Here is a 14723-nt window from a genome sequence, read left to right as displayed (position 1 = left end):
TTCAAAGGCTTGGTTTGTTTAGTTCAAGTTAAGCACCTCAGTTAGACTGCACAACCTTGCTAATGGAACTGGTTTAGTAGTGAATCCCAATAAATCAAACTGAGAACAGTCATGAAAGAGCTGACTCCAGTCAGAAATCAATGCCAAAGACTAATGTGGATTCAAGAAGTTTATTAAAACAACCAAATTCACATGACCAGGGTAACTTCTCCACTAGACACCACAGTTTGTCCACTAGAGACGGTCTTGACATGCGTGTCTCTTCCTGTAAGAGAAGGGGTAGAAACATTAGGCATTTAAATACCACTCTCATGGTTCCTGAAGTCAGTTTACAGCAAGCACTCACTTTTCCTAGCGCAGCTTTGCTCACAGGAGCCAGAAGAGGGATGGCACACCGCTGTACTACAGTGGATGAAGATCTAACAGAGAGGGAAAAGGGTTAAGCCACAGAAATCACTATAAGACTAATATTAAGGGTTCAGGTAAGGCTGCGGAGCATACGGTTTCCTGCAGAGGAGCCAGTGATGCTGGATCCACAAATGTGAACATCTTCACAACAAAGCGCTTGTAGTGGGTTGGGAACTGAAGACCAGAAGATCCAGCCACCAATGTGGTCAGGTAACGGTCATCCTGGTAAGGGCATCTGAAAGACAAAGAGGCAGTCAGAGATGCCTTACAGCACACTAGATGGATAAAGACTGGCCTTACTCACCCGTCGACCAGAAGGTCCCATTGGGGTAGACTGAGTGGACTGGGGGTTGATGTCGCCCAGCAACGTCCCAGCATTAGGACAATGTTGGGGTCGGTCCTCTCCAAAATGCGCACCTCAACATACACAGGCTCCCGCAGGACTTTTGTGACCGGATAATCAGCACCACTGTAGTAGGACGTGTACGCCTCGTCCCCTGAGGAAGAACACCGGCGTTCAACCAGAAACTGCTGTAACCTGGAGTTTAGAATATACTTATGCACACTTGCCTTCTGCACAGCCTTTGGTGACACATTGACCATTCGCCAGTCTAAGCTCCACCCTGAGGGGTCCAGGAGCAGCTACTGGTGGAGGTGCAGGAACAGTGTTGACCTCCACAACCAGAGCCTCCACAGCAGTAGCAGAGTACCTACACTGGAAGAGAAGCCTGGACAACAAACAGTGAGCTTTTAGCATTTGCCAAGGATTAACATTCATGCTAAAGCGTAAGAGCACCTACTCAAAATGGCTGTCCCTTGTGATGGAACCAAGTGGTCCAAAACCCACTTCATACGAGGAGGTCATTCTGTTTTCATACACCACATATCCACTGTCCTCCTGCAAATAGTAACTGTTGGCATCCAGTCCATTTTAAGCCATGCAGAACCACAAGCAGCTACTCACCATCATGCTCGTGCCACAGGCAGTGACAGGGAACTGGTATATAGCAAAGGAAGGTGTGGATCCCACAGGACTGCAAGGTGGGTCGCTTCCACCCAGGAGACGGACTGAATCCAGGCTCAAGCGAGGCAGAGTAACATCTCTAGCCACCACTACCACAAACTGACCATCTCTTATACACTGGACAGTCACTGGAACGAGAGCAGGTTATTGCTGAGGATCAGTTGAACATGAACACCTTTACATTGACTCGACACTCTTACCTGCCTTCCCATAGTAACACTGCTGTCCGTTAAAGCAGCAGTTGATGGCTTCACACTCAGCACCACTGATTCCAGGTGGACCACATTGGATCTGCTCATAATCCGCTACAGCACATTTGTCAAGAGGCTCTGCCTGTGCCACTGGCTGCTTAGTGTGAACCAGCTGAGGAAACTGTTGACTAGCTTGATGAAACTGTTGACTAGCTTGTTGAACCTGTTGACTAGCTTGTTGAACCTTCTGAGGAAACTGCTGACTAGCTTGTTGTACCTTCTGAGGAAACTGCTGACTAGCTTGTTGAACCTTCTGAGGAAACTGCTGACTAGCTTGTTGAACCTTCTGAGGAAACTGCTGACTAGCTTGTTGAACCTTCTGAGGAAACTGCTGACTAGCTTGTTGTACCTTCTGAGGAAACTGCTGACTAGCTTGTTGAACCTTCTGAGGAAACTGCTGACTAGCTTGTTGTACCTTCTGAGGAAACTGCTGACTAGCTTGTTGAACCTTCTGAGGAAACTGCTGACTAGCTTGTTGAACCTTCTGAGGAAACTGCTTACTAGCTTGTTGAACCTTCTGAGGAAACTGCTGACTAGCTTGTTGTACCTTCTGAGGAAACTGCTGACTAGCTTGTTGAACCTTCTGAGGAAACTGCTTACTAGCTTGTTGAACCTTCTGAGGAAACTGCTTACTAGCTTGTTGAACCTTCTGAGGAAACTGCTGACTAGCTTGTTGAACCTTCTGAGGAAACTGCTTACTAGCTTGTTGAACCTTCTGAGGAAACTGCTGACTAGCTCGCGGTTTAACCCACGGAAGAGACTGCTGACTAGCTTGCTGTTGACCCCACGGAGGAGACTGCTGACTAGCTTGCTGTTGACCCCACGGAAGAGACTGCTGACTAGCTTGCTGTTGACCCCACGGAGGAGACTGCTGACTAGCTTGCTGTTGACCCCACGGAGGAGACTGCTGACTAGCTTGCTGTTGACCCCACGGAGGAGACTGCTGACTAGCTTGAACCTGCTGACTCGCTTGCTGTTGACCCCACGGAGGAGACTGCTGACTAGCTTGCTGTTGACCCCACGGAGGAGACTGCTGACTAGCTTGCTGTTGACCCCACGGAGGAGACTGCTGACTAGCTTGCTGTTGACCCCCCGGAGGAGACTGCTGACTAGCTTGCTGTTGACCCCACGGAGGAGACTGCTGACTAGCTTGCTGTTGACCCCATGGAGGAGACTGCTGACTAGCTTGAACCTGCTGACTAGCTTGCTGTTGACCCCACGGAGGAGACTGCTGACTAGCTTGCTGTTGACCCCACGGAGGAGACTGCTGACTAGCTTGCTGTTGACCCCACGGAAGAGACTGCTGACTAGCTTGTTGAACCTGCGGAGAAAACTGTTGACTAGCTTGTTGTTGAAGCCGCTGGTCAGTTTGCTGTAATATCAGAGTTTGAGACTTCTTGGCCGGATAATTCCACTGTGGAACAGCATGACAGAAAGCACAAAACCACACACAAAGTGCCAGCCACTGACCAGCACACCAACTTCCTGCCATTGTTCAACAGCTAGTCACACTGTTGAGATGCTGCTCTTTGGTCTTTTTGTACTCTACAGATTTTGGCTAATTAACGATAATCCCTCCCTCTTCATTAGCAGTCATGATTCTCCAGACTTGCACGAGTGAGAGTTTATGCAACTGGCAGATTCCATTGGTTCTCAAGATTATATGCATGTGATGTTTCTTGATTCCAATTGGTCAGATTTGTCATGTTGAAGACAAATAAAAAGATTAATTCTCAGTTTTGCTACTGGAGCTTGCCCAAAGTACCTTGGGTAGATGTTTGGTGCATTCAGCTTTGCTTGTAGACGTGCTGAAATGGTAACTAGCATTAGGCAAGGCAAGGCAAGTTTATTTGTATAGCACATTTCAAACACAGTGGCAATTCTAAGTGCTTTACACAGAAATAGAATTCAAATATTCGTAGTGAATAAAATAAAATATTTATATATAGTATAACCCCTATCTGAAGTGGATGAAAATGGAGAGTCAGGTTTACGTAAAAAATATTTGTCAGGTAACTGTGCATTTAAACATTACCCTTACAGAAAAATCTTCATGGACTGAACCCCCAGGGCTATCTCTACAGATCTATCCGTCAAGGCAAGGCAAGGCAAGGCAAGTTTTTTTGTATAGCACATTTCATACACAGTGGCAATTCAAAGTGCTTTACACAGAAATGAAATGAAAATATTCGTAAGTGAATTAAAACAGTTATAATAGGAATGGAAAGAAATAAAAAATAAAGATGAAAACCCCTATCTGGGGTGGAAGAAAATGGAGAGTCAGGTTTACTTTAAAAATATTTGTCAGGTAACTGTGCGTTTAGACCGTACACTTACAGACAAATCTTCTTGGCCTAACTTGAGGGCGTTCTCTAGATGTTTTACCCGTCAGACCAGATCTAAACGGGTCTTCCTCGCACCAGAGGGAGTACTCATCTTTTGAGTCTGGATTTGAAAGTGGCTGCTGTTGGAGCACATCAGATCTGTTCAGGAAGCTGGTTCAGCTGCGGCTGGCATAAGAGCTAAAAGCAGAATCTCCTTGCTTTGAGTGAACCCTTGGTATTTCTAACTGACTTGATCCTGATGATCTGAGTGATCTGTTGGGTTTGTATTTAATCAGCATATCTGCAATGTATTGAGGTCCTAGGTCATTGAGTGATTTATATACAAGTAATAATACTTTATAATCTATTCTAAATGTAACTGGAAGCCAGTGTAAAGACCTGAGGACTGGTGTGATATGGTCATATGTTCTGGTTCTGCTCAGCGTCCTGTATGAGCTGCAGCTGTCTAATGGTCTTTTTGGGAAGGCCGGTGAGAAGACCATTACAATAGTCCACCCTACTGGAGATGAAAGCATGAACAAGTTTCTCCAAGTCTTGCCTGGAAACAAAGCATCTAATTCTTGATATGATAGTAAGCTGATTTAGTTATTGCTTTGACATGACTACTGAAACTCAGGTCTGACTCCAGAATCACACCCAGATTCCTGACTTGATCTTTAGTTGTCTGACCCCTAGCTTCAAGGTATGCGTTCACCTTGAGAACTTCATCTTTGTTTCCAAATGCAATGAGTTGAGTTTTGTCTTTGTTTAACTGAAGAAAGTTTTGGTACATCCAGTTGTTAACTTCATCAATGCATTTGCACAGGGAGTCAATGGGGCTGTAGTCATTAGGTGATAGGCCTAAGTAGATCTGGGTGTCGTCAGCCATTTGGTTCTCTCTCATTATTTGGCTCAGTGGGAGCATGTACAGGTGGAATAGGAGTGGAACAAGAATTGACCCTTGTGGGACTCCGCATGTCATGGATGTCCACTCAGACTTATGGTCACCTATACTCACATAATAACCTCTCCCTTCTAAGTATGTCCTGGACCATTTAAGGACCATCCCAGAAAGCCCAACCCAGTTTTCCAGCCTGTCAAGAAGTATGTTGTGATCGACAGTGTCAAATGCAGCACTGAGGTTGCACATTACTACAGAAATAGAGTAGTATGTAGTTCCACATTTGGCAACACACTCACAAACCTCCCCAAGCACTTCCCCTCGGGGTAATCCCTGTCACCAGTTTGAAGTGTTCCACAAGTGGACAAGGGAGGTTTATATGGACAGACCCTCGACTCCTTGATTATGACAGAAGGGACGAGTCTACTCATATGTACTTAGGACTTTCCAATTCAACCAGTAGTGGGCAATCATACAATGCAAGCAATGATGTACATCTGAATCACCACAGACAGTAGTGGGAAAAGGGCATGAAAAAGTGAATTGAATCAGCCTGTCCACTTGCCCTCAGTTTCTTATTTTAATATCAGGGGTCAATTGCATAATCCTAGCCTCTATGTTAAGACTCGGTCTTAACTAGTTTAACCTACTAGCAGTTAAGATTTAACCAATAAAATTTAGATTAATCTAACTTATGTAACAGACTTTAAACAGTTAGGTAAAGTGAAGAAGAAATTAGATGACTAACTTTTAGTACTAGTTCAAGCGGTTTATGCAACTGGCCACAGACCTAAAGTCTCTAAAAATAACCCCACCCCCCCCAGCTCAAAACAATTTAGACCCAGTTTATACTTGTATTTAGCATGGTCCACGTGTGATCAGATTAAATGCTTTAGTACCAGGTGTAAATAGGTCCTCAGACAACCCAGGTGGGATACATTAGTTAAGGGACTAAATTATAGGTCCAGTCATACCTAAAGACCCAAACAGACAAGTTAAACCCCTAATTAGTCACCATGAAGAACAGGGGCCCAGGTTAGCAACTGGAGCTTTGCAAATAGTTCAGTTCAAAGGCTTGGTTTGTTTAGTTCAAGTTAAGCACCTCAGTTAGACTGCACAACCTTGCTAATGGAACTGGTTTAGTAGTGAATCCCAATAAATCAAACTGAGAACAGTCATGAAAGAGCTGACTCCAGTCAGAAATCAATGCCAAAGACTAATGTGGATTCAAGAAGTTTATTAAAACAACCAAATTCACATGACCAGGGTAACTTCTCCACTAGACACCACAGTTTGTCCACTAGAGACGGTCTTGACATGCGTGTCTCTTCCTGTAAGAGAAGGGGTAGAAACATTAGGCATTTAAATACCACTCTCATGGTTCCTGAAGTCAGTTTACAGCAAGCACTCACTTTTCCTAGCGCAGCTTTGCTCACAGGAGCCAGAAGAGGGATGGCACACCGCTGTACTACAGTGGATGAAGATCTAACAGAGAGGGAAAAGGGTTAAGCCACAGAAATCACTATAAGACTAATATTAAGGGTTCAGGTAAGGCTGCGGAGCATACGGTTTCCTGCAGAGGAGCCAGTGATGCTGGATCCACAAATGTGAACATCTTCACAACAAAGCGCTTGTAGTGGGTTGGGAACTGAAGACCAGAAGATCCAGCCACCAATGTGGTCAGGTAACGGTCATCCTGGTAAGGGCATCTGAAAGACAAAGAGGCAGTCAGAGATGCCTTACAGCACACTAGATGGATAAAGACTGGCCTTACTCACCCGTCGACCAGAAGGTCCCATTGGGGTAGACTGAGTGGACTGGGGGTTGATGTCGCCCAGCAACGTCCCAGCATTAGGACAATGTTGGGGTCGGTCCTCTCCAAAATGCGCACCTCAACATACACAGGCTCCCGCAGGACTTTTGTGACCGGATAATCAGCACCACTGTAGTAGGACGTGTACGCCTCGTCCCCTGAGGAAGAACACCGGCGTTCAACCAGAAACTGCTGTAACCTGGAGTTTAGAATATACTTATGCACACTTGCCTTCTGCACAGCCTTTGGTGACACATTGACCATTCGCCAGTCTAAGCTCCACCCTGAGGGGTCCAGGAGCAGCTACTGGTGGAGGTGCAGGAACAGTGTTGACCTCCACAACCAGAGCCTCCACAGCAGTAGCAGAGTACCTACACTGGAAGAGAAGCCTGGACAACAAACAGTGAGCTTTTAGCATTTGCCAAGGATTAACATTCATGCTAAAGCGTAAGAGCACCTACTCAAAATGGCTGTCCCTTGTGATGGAACCAAGTGGTCCAACACCCACTTCATACGAGGAGGTCATTCTGTTTTCATACACCACATATCCACTGTCCTCCTGCAAATAGTAACTGTTGGCATCCAGTCCATTTTAAGCCATGCAGAACCACAAGCAGCTACTCACCATCATGCTCGTGCCACAGGCAGTGACAGGGAACTGGTATATAGCAAAGGAAGGTGTGGATCCCACAGGACTGCAAGGTGGGTCGCTTCCACCCAGGAGACGGACTGAATCCAGGCTCAAGCGAGGCAGAGTAACATCTCTAGCCACCACTACCACAAACTGACCATCTCTTATACACTGGACAGTCACTGGAACGAGAGCAGGTTATTGCTGAGGATCAGTTGAACATGAACACCTTTACATTGACTCGACACTCTTACCTGCCTTCCCATAGTAACACTGCTGTCCGTTAAAGCAGCAGTTGATAGCTTCACACTCAGCACCACTGATTCCAGGTGGACCACATTGGATCTGCTCATAATCCGCTACAGCACATTTGTCAAGAGGCTCTGCCTGTGCCACTGGCTGCTTAGTGTGAACCAGCTGAGGAAACTGTTGACTAGCTTGATGAAACTGTTGACTAGCTTGTTGAACCTGTTGACTAGCTTGTTGAACCTTCTGAGGAAACTGCTGACTAGCTTGTTGTACCTTCTGAGGAAACTGCTGACTAGCTTGTTGAACCTTCTGAGGAAACTGCTGACTAGCTTGTTGAACCTTCTGAGGAAACTGCTTACTAGCTTGTTGAACCTTCTGAGGAAACTGCTTACTAGCTTGTTGAACCTTCTGAGGAAACTGCTGACTAGCTTGTTGAACCTTCTGAGGAAACTGCTTACTAGCTTGTTGAACCTTCTGAGGAAACTGCTGACTAGCTCGCGGTTTAACCCACGGAAGAGACTGCTGACTAGCTTGAACCTGCTGACTAGCTTGCTGTTGACCCCACGGAGGAGACTGCTGACTAGCTTGCTGTTGACCCCACGGAAGAGACTGCTGACTAGCTTGCTGTTGACCCCACGGAGGAGACTGCTGACTAGCTTGCTGTTGACCCCACGGAGGAGACCGCTGACTAGCTTGCTGTTGACCCCACGGAGGAGACTGCTGACTAGCTTGAACCTGCTGACTCGCTTGCTGTTGACCCCACGGAGGAGACTGCTGACTAGCTTGCTGTTGACCCCACGGAGGAGACTGCTGACTAGCTTGCTGTTGACCCCACGGAGGAGACTGCTGACTAGCTTGCTGTTGACCCCATGGAGGAGACTGCTGACTAGCTTGAACCTGCTGACTAGCTTGCTGTTGACCCCACGGAGGAGACTGCTGACTAGCTTGCTGTTGACCCCACGGAGGAGACTGCTGACTAGCTTGCTGTTGACCCCACGGAAGAGACTGCTGACTAGCTTGTTGAACCTGCGGAGAAAACTGTTGACTAGCTTGTTGTTGAAGCCGCTGGTCAGTTTGCTGTAATATCAGAGTTTGAGTCTTCTTGGCCGGATAATTCCACTGTGGAACAGCATGACAGAAAGCACAAAACCACACACAAAGTGCCAGCCACTGACCAGCACACCAACTTCCTGCCATTGTTCAACAGCTAGTCACACTGTTGAGATGCTGCTCTTTGGTCTTTTTGTACTCTACAGATTTTGGCTAATTAACGATAATCCCTCCCTCTTCATTAGCAGTCATGATTCTCCAGACTTGCACGAGTGAGAGTTTATGCAACTGGCAGATTCCATTGGTTCTCAAGATTATATGCATGTGATGTTTCTTGATTCCAATTGGTCAGATTTGTCATGTTGAAGACAAATAAAAAGATTAATTCTCAGTTTTGCTACTGGAGCTTGCCCAAAGTACCTTGGGTAGATGTTTGGTGCATTCAGCTTTGCTTGTAGACGTGCTGAAATGGTAACTAGCATTAGGCAAGGCAAGGCAAGTTTATTTGTATAGCACATTTCAAACACAGTGGCAATTCTAAGTGCTTTACACAGAAATAGAATTCAAATATTCGTAGTGAATAAAATAAAATATTTATATATAGTATAACCCCTATCTGAAGTGGATGAAAATGGAGAGTCAGGTTTACGTAAAAAATATTTGTCAGGTAACTGTGCATTTAAACATTACCCTTACAGAAAAATCTTCATGGACTGAACCCCCAGGGCTATCTCTACAGATCTATCCGTCAAGGCAAGGCAAGGCAAGGCAAGTTTTTTTGTATAGCACATTTCATACACAGTGGCAATTCAAAGTGCTTTACACAGAAATGAAATGAAAATATTCGTAAGTGAATTAAAACAGTTATAATAGGAATGGAAAGAAATAAAAAATAAAGATGAAAACCCCTATCTGGGGTGGAAGAAAATGGAGAGTCAGGTTTACTTTAAAAATATTTGTCAGGTAACTGTGCGTTTAGACCGTACACTTACAGACAAATCTTCTTGGCCTAACTTGAGGGCGTTCTCTAGATGTTTTACCCGTCAGACCAGATCTAAACGGGTCTTCCTCGCACCAGAGGGAGTACTCATCTTTTGAGTCTGGATTTGAAAGTGGCTGCTGTTGGAGCACATCAGATCTGTTCAGGAAGCTGGTTCAGCTGCGGCTGGCATAAGAGCTAAAAGCAGAATCTCCTTGCTTTGAGTGAACCCTTGGTATTTCTAACTGACTTGATCCTGATGATCTGAGTGATCTGTTGGGTTTGTATTTAATCAGCATATCTGCAATGTATTGAGGTCCTAGGTCATTGAGTGATTTATATACAAGTAATAATACTTTATAATCTATTCTAAATGTAACTGGAAGCCAGTGTAAAGACCTGAGGACTGGTGTGATATGGTCATATGTTCTGGTTCTGCTCAGCGTCCTGTATGAGCTGCAGCTGTCTAATGGTCTTTTTGGGAAGGCCGGTGAGAAGACCATTACAATAGTCCACCCTACTGGAGATGAAAGCATGAACAAGTTTCTCCAAGTCTTGCCTGGAAACAAAGCATCTAATTCTTGATATGATAGTAAGCTGATTTAGTTATTGCTTTGACATGACTACTGAAACTCAGGTCTGACTCCAGAATCACACCCAGATTCCTGACTTGATCTTTAGTTGTCTGACCCCTAGCTTCAAGGTATGCGTTCACCTTGAGAACTTCATCTTTGTTTCCAAATGCAATGAGTTGAGTTTTGTCTTTGTTTAACTGAAGAAAGTTTTGGTACATCCAGTTGTTAACTTCATCAATGCATTTGCACAGGGAGTCAATGGGGCTGTAGTCATTAGGTGATAGGCCTAAGTAGATCTGGGTGTCGTCAGCCATTTGGTTCTCTCTCATTATTTGGCTCAGTGGGAGCATGTACAGGTGGAATAGGAGTGGAACAAGAATTGACCCTTGTGGGACTCCGCATGTCATGGATGTCCACTCAGACTTATGGTCACCTATACTCACATAATAACCTCTCCCTTCTAAGTATGTCCTGGACCATTTAAGGACCATCCCAGAAAGCCCAACCCAGTTTTCCAGCCTGTCAAGAAGTATGTTGTGATCGACAGTGTCAAATGCAGCACTGAGGTTGCACATTACTACAGAAATAGAGTAGTATGTAGTTCCACATTTGGCAACACACTCACAAACCTCCCCAAGCACTTCCCCTCGGGGTAATCCCTGTCACCAGTTTGAAGTGTTCCACAAGTGGACAAGGGAGGTTTATATGGACAGACCCTCGACTCCTTGATTATGACAGAAGGGACGAGTCTACTCATATGTACTTAGGACTTTCCAATTCAACCAGTAGTGGGCAATCATACAATGCAAGCAATGATGTACATCTGAATCACCACAGACAGTAGTGGGAAAAGGGCATGAAAAAGTGAATTGAATCAGCCTGTCCACTTGCCCTCAGTTTCTTATTTTAATATCAGGGGTCAATTGCATAATCCTAGCCTCTATGTTAAGACTCGGTCTTAACTAGTTTAACCTACTAGCAGTTAAGATTTAACCAATAAAATTTAGATTAATCTAACTTATGTAACAGACTTTAAACAGTTAGGTAAAGTGAAGAAGAAATTAGATGACTAACTTTTAGTACTAGTTCAAGCGGTTTATGCAACTGGCCACAGACCTAAAGTCTCTAAAAATAACCCCACCCCCCCCAGCTCAAAACAATTTAGACCCAGTTTATACTTGTATTTAGCATGGTCCACGTGTGATCAGATTAAATGCTTTAGTACCAGGTGTAAATAGGTCCTCAGACAACCCAGGTGGGATACATTAGTTAAGGGACTAAATTATAGGTCCAGTCATACCTAAAGACCCAAACAGACAAGTTAAACCCCTAATTAGTCACCATGAAGAACAGGGGCCCAGGTTAGCAACTGGAGCTTTGCAAATAGTTCAGTTCAAAGGCTTGGTTTGTTTAGTTCAAGTTAAGCACCTCAGTTAGACTGCACAACCTTGCTAATGGAACTGGTTTAGTGAATCCCAATAAATCAAACTGAGAACAGTCATGAAAGAGCTGACTCCAGTCAGAAATCAATGCCAAAGACTAATGTGGATTCAAGAAGTTTATTAAAACAACCAAATTCACATGACCAGGGTAACTTCTCCACTAGACACCACAGTTTGTCCACTAGAGACGGTCTTGACATGCGTGTCTCTTCCTGTAAGAGAAGGGGTAGAAACATTAGGCATTTAAATACCACTCTCATGGTTCCTGAAGTCAGTTTACAGCAAGCACTCACTTTTCCTAGCGCAGCTTTGCTCACAGGAGCCAGAAGAGGGATGGCACACCGCTGTACTACAGTGGATGAAGATCTAACAGAGAGGGAAAAGGGTTAAGCCACAGAAATCACTATAAGACTAATATTAAGGGTTCAGGTAAGGCTGCGGAGCATACGGTTTCCTGCAGAGGAGCCAGTGATGCTGGATCCACAAATGTGAACATCTTCACAACAAAGCGCTTGTAGTGGGTTGGGAACTGAAGACCAGAAGATCCAGCCACCAATGTGGTCAGGTAACGGTCATCCTGGTAAGGGCATCTGAAAGACAAAGAGGCAGTCAGAGATGCCTTACAGCACACTAGATGGATAAAGACTGGCCTTACTCACCCGTCGACCAGAAGGTCCCATTGGGGTAGACTGAGTGGACTGGGGGTTGATGTCGCCCAGCAACGTCCCAGCATTAGGACAATGTTGGGGTCGGTCCTCTCCAAAATGCGCACCTCAACATACACAGGCTCCCGCAGGACTTTTGTGACCGGATAATCAGCACCACTGTAGTAGGACGTGTACGCCTCGTCCCCTGAGGAAGAACACCGGCGTTCAACCAGAAACTGCTGTAACCTGGAGTTTAGAATATACTTATGCACACTTGCCTTCTGCACAGCCTTTGGTGACACATTGACCATTCGCCAGTCTAAGCTCCACCCTGAGGGGTCCAGGAGCAGCTACTGGTGGAGGTGCAGGAACAGTGTTGACCTCCACAACCAGAGCCTCCACAGCAGTAGCAGAGTACCTACACTGGAAGAGAAGCCTGGACAACAAACAGTGAGCTTTTAGCATTTGCCAAGGATTAACATTCATGCTAAAGCGTAAGAGCACCTACTCAAAATGGCTGTCCCTTGTGATGGAACCAAGTGGTCCAACACCCACTTCATACGAGGAGGTCATTCTGTTTTCATACACCACATATCCACTGTCCTCCTGCAAATAGTAACTGTTGGCATCCAGTCCATTTTAAGCCATGCAGAACCACAAGCAGCTACTCACCATCATGCTCGTGCCACAGGCAGTGACAGGGAACTGGTATATAGCAAAGGAAGGTGTGGATCCCACAGGACTGCAAGGTGGGTCGCTTCCACCCAGGAGACGGACTGAATCCAGGCTCAAGCGAGGCAGAGTAACATCTCTAGCCACCACTACCACAAACTGACCATCTCTTATACACTGGACAGTCACTGGAACGAGAGCAGGTTATTGCTGAGGATCAGTTGAACATGAACACCTTTACATTGACTCGACACTCTTACCTGCCTTCCCATAGTAACACTGCTGTCCGTTAAAGCAGCAGTTGATAGCTTCACACTCAGCACCACTGATTCCAGGTGGACCACATTGGATCTGCTCATAATCCGCTACAGCACATTTGTCAAGAGGCTCTGCCTGTGCCACTGGCTGCTTAGTGTGAACCAGCTGAGGAAACTGTTGACTAGCTTGATGAAACTGTTGACTAGCTTGTTGAACCTGTTGACTAGCTTGTTGAACCTTCTGAGGAAACTGCTGACTAGCTTGTTGTACCTTCTGAGGAAACTGCTGACTAGCTTGTTGAACCTTCTGAGGAAACTGCTGACTAGCTTGTTGAACCTTCTGAGGAAACTGCTGACTAGCTTGTTGTACCTTCTGAGGAAACTGCTGACTAGCTTGTTGAACCTTCTGAGGAAACTGCTTACTAGCTTGTTGAACCTTCTGAGGAAACTGCTTACTAGCTTGTCGAACCTTCTGAGGAAACTGCTGACTAGCTTGTTGAACCTTCTGAGGAAACTGCTTACTAGCTTGTTGAACCTTCTGAGGAAACTGCTGACTAGCTCGCGGTTTAACCCACGGAAGAGACTGCTGACTAGCTTGAACCTGCTGACTAGCTTGCTGTTGACCCCACGGAGGAGACTGCTGACTAGCTTGCTGTTGACCCCACGGAAGAGACTGCTGACTAGCTTGCTGTTGACCCCACGGAGGAGACTGCTGACTAGCTTGCTGTTGACCCCACGGAGGAGACTGCTGACTAGCTTGAACCTGCTGACTAGCTTGCTGTTGACCCCACAGAGGAGACTGCTGACTAGCTTGCTGTTGACCCCACGGAGGAGACTGCTGACTAGCTTGCTGTTGACCCCACGGAGGAGACTGCTGACTAGCTTGCTGTTGACCCCACGGAGGAGACTGCTGACTAGCTTGCTGTTGACCCCACGGAGGAGACTGCTGACTAGCTTGCTGTTGACCCCACGGAGGAGACTGCTGACTAGCTTGCTGTTGACCCCACGGAGGAGACTGCTGACTAGCTTGCTGTTGACCCCACGGAAGAGACTGCTGACTAGCTTGTTGAACCTGCGGAGAAAACTGTTGACTAGCTTGTTGTTGAAGCCGCTGGTCAGTTTGCTGTAATATCAGAGTTTGAGACTTCTTGGCCGGATAATTCCACTGTGGAACAGCATGACAGAAAGCACAAAACCACACACAAAGTGCCAGCCACTGACCAGCACACCAACTTCCTGCCATTGTTCAACAGCTAGTCACACTGTTGAGATGCTGCTCTTTGGTCTTTTTGTACTCTACAGATTTTGGCTAATTAACGATAATCCCTCCCTCTTCATTAGCAGTCATGATTCTCCAGACTTGCACGAGTGAGAGTTTATGCAACTGGCAGATTCCATTGGTTCTCAAGATTATATGCATGTGATGTTTCTTGATTCCAATTGGTCAGATTTGTCATGTTGAAGACAAATAAAAAGATTAATTCTCAGTTTTGCTACTGG

At 45.7% G+C, this 14723-nt stretch overlaps 3 protein-coding genes across 3 annotated transcripts; all 3 read right to left on the bottom strand.

Moving 5' to 3' along the window:
- Positions 1 to 188: 188 nt before the first annotated feature.
- On the bottom strand, positions 189 to 6287 carry LOC307135582 (zona pellucida sperm-binding protein 4-like; the record flags this gene model as incomplete). Its single annotated transcript, XM_079832157.1, has 9 exons — positions 189 to 265; positions 347 to 419; positions 502 to 643; positions 713 to 905; positions 973 to 1136; positions 1209 to 1306; positions 1373 to 1560; positions 1633 to 1777; positions 6279 to 6287. 9 exons carry the CDS (start codon positions 6285 to 6287, stop codon positions 189 to 191), a joined length of 1089 nt encoding a protein of 362 aa, XP_079688283.1.
- Positions 6288 to 6303: 16 nt separating this feature from the next.
- LOC307135581 (zona pellucida sperm-binding protein 4-like) lies at positions 6304 to 11907 on the bottom strand (the record flags this gene model as incomplete). Its single annotated transcript, XM_079832156.1, has 8 exons — positions 6304 to 6393; positions 6476 to 6617; positions 6687 to 6879; positions 6947 to 7110; positions 7183 to 7280; positions 7347 to 7534; positions 7607 to 7751; positions 11899 to 11907. The coding sequence occupies 8 exons, from the start codon at positions 11905 to 11907 to the stop codon at positions 6304 to 6306; spliced, it is 1029 nt and encodes a 342-aa protein (XP_079688282.1).
- A 16-nt stretch (positions 11908 to 11923) lies between these two features.
- Positions 11924 to 14680, bottom strand: LOC307135580 (zona pellucida sperm-binding protein 4-like; the record flags this gene model as incomplete). The annotated part of the gene is made up of 8 exons (XM_079832155.1): positions 11924 to 12013; positions 12096 to 12237; positions 12307 to 12499; positions 12567 to 12730; positions 12803 to 12900; positions 12967 to 13154; positions 13227 to 13371; positions 14609 to 14680. The coding sequence occupies 8 exons, from the start codon at positions 14678 to 14680 to the stop codon at positions 11924 to 11926; spliced, it is 1092 nt and encodes a 363-aa protein (XP_079688281.1).
- Between the last annotated feature and the right edge of the window lie 43 nt (positions 14681 to 14723).

The sequence above is a fragment of the Gobio gobio genome, assembly GCF_949357685.1.
Source record: "Gobio gobio genome assembly, chromosome: 12".
Classification (NCBI taxonomy): domain Eukaryota; kingdom Metazoa; phylum Chordata; class Actinopteri; order Cypriniformes; family Gobionidae; genus Gobio; species Gobio gobio.
This window is presented reverse-complemented; position numbering and strand designations above follow the sequence as displayed.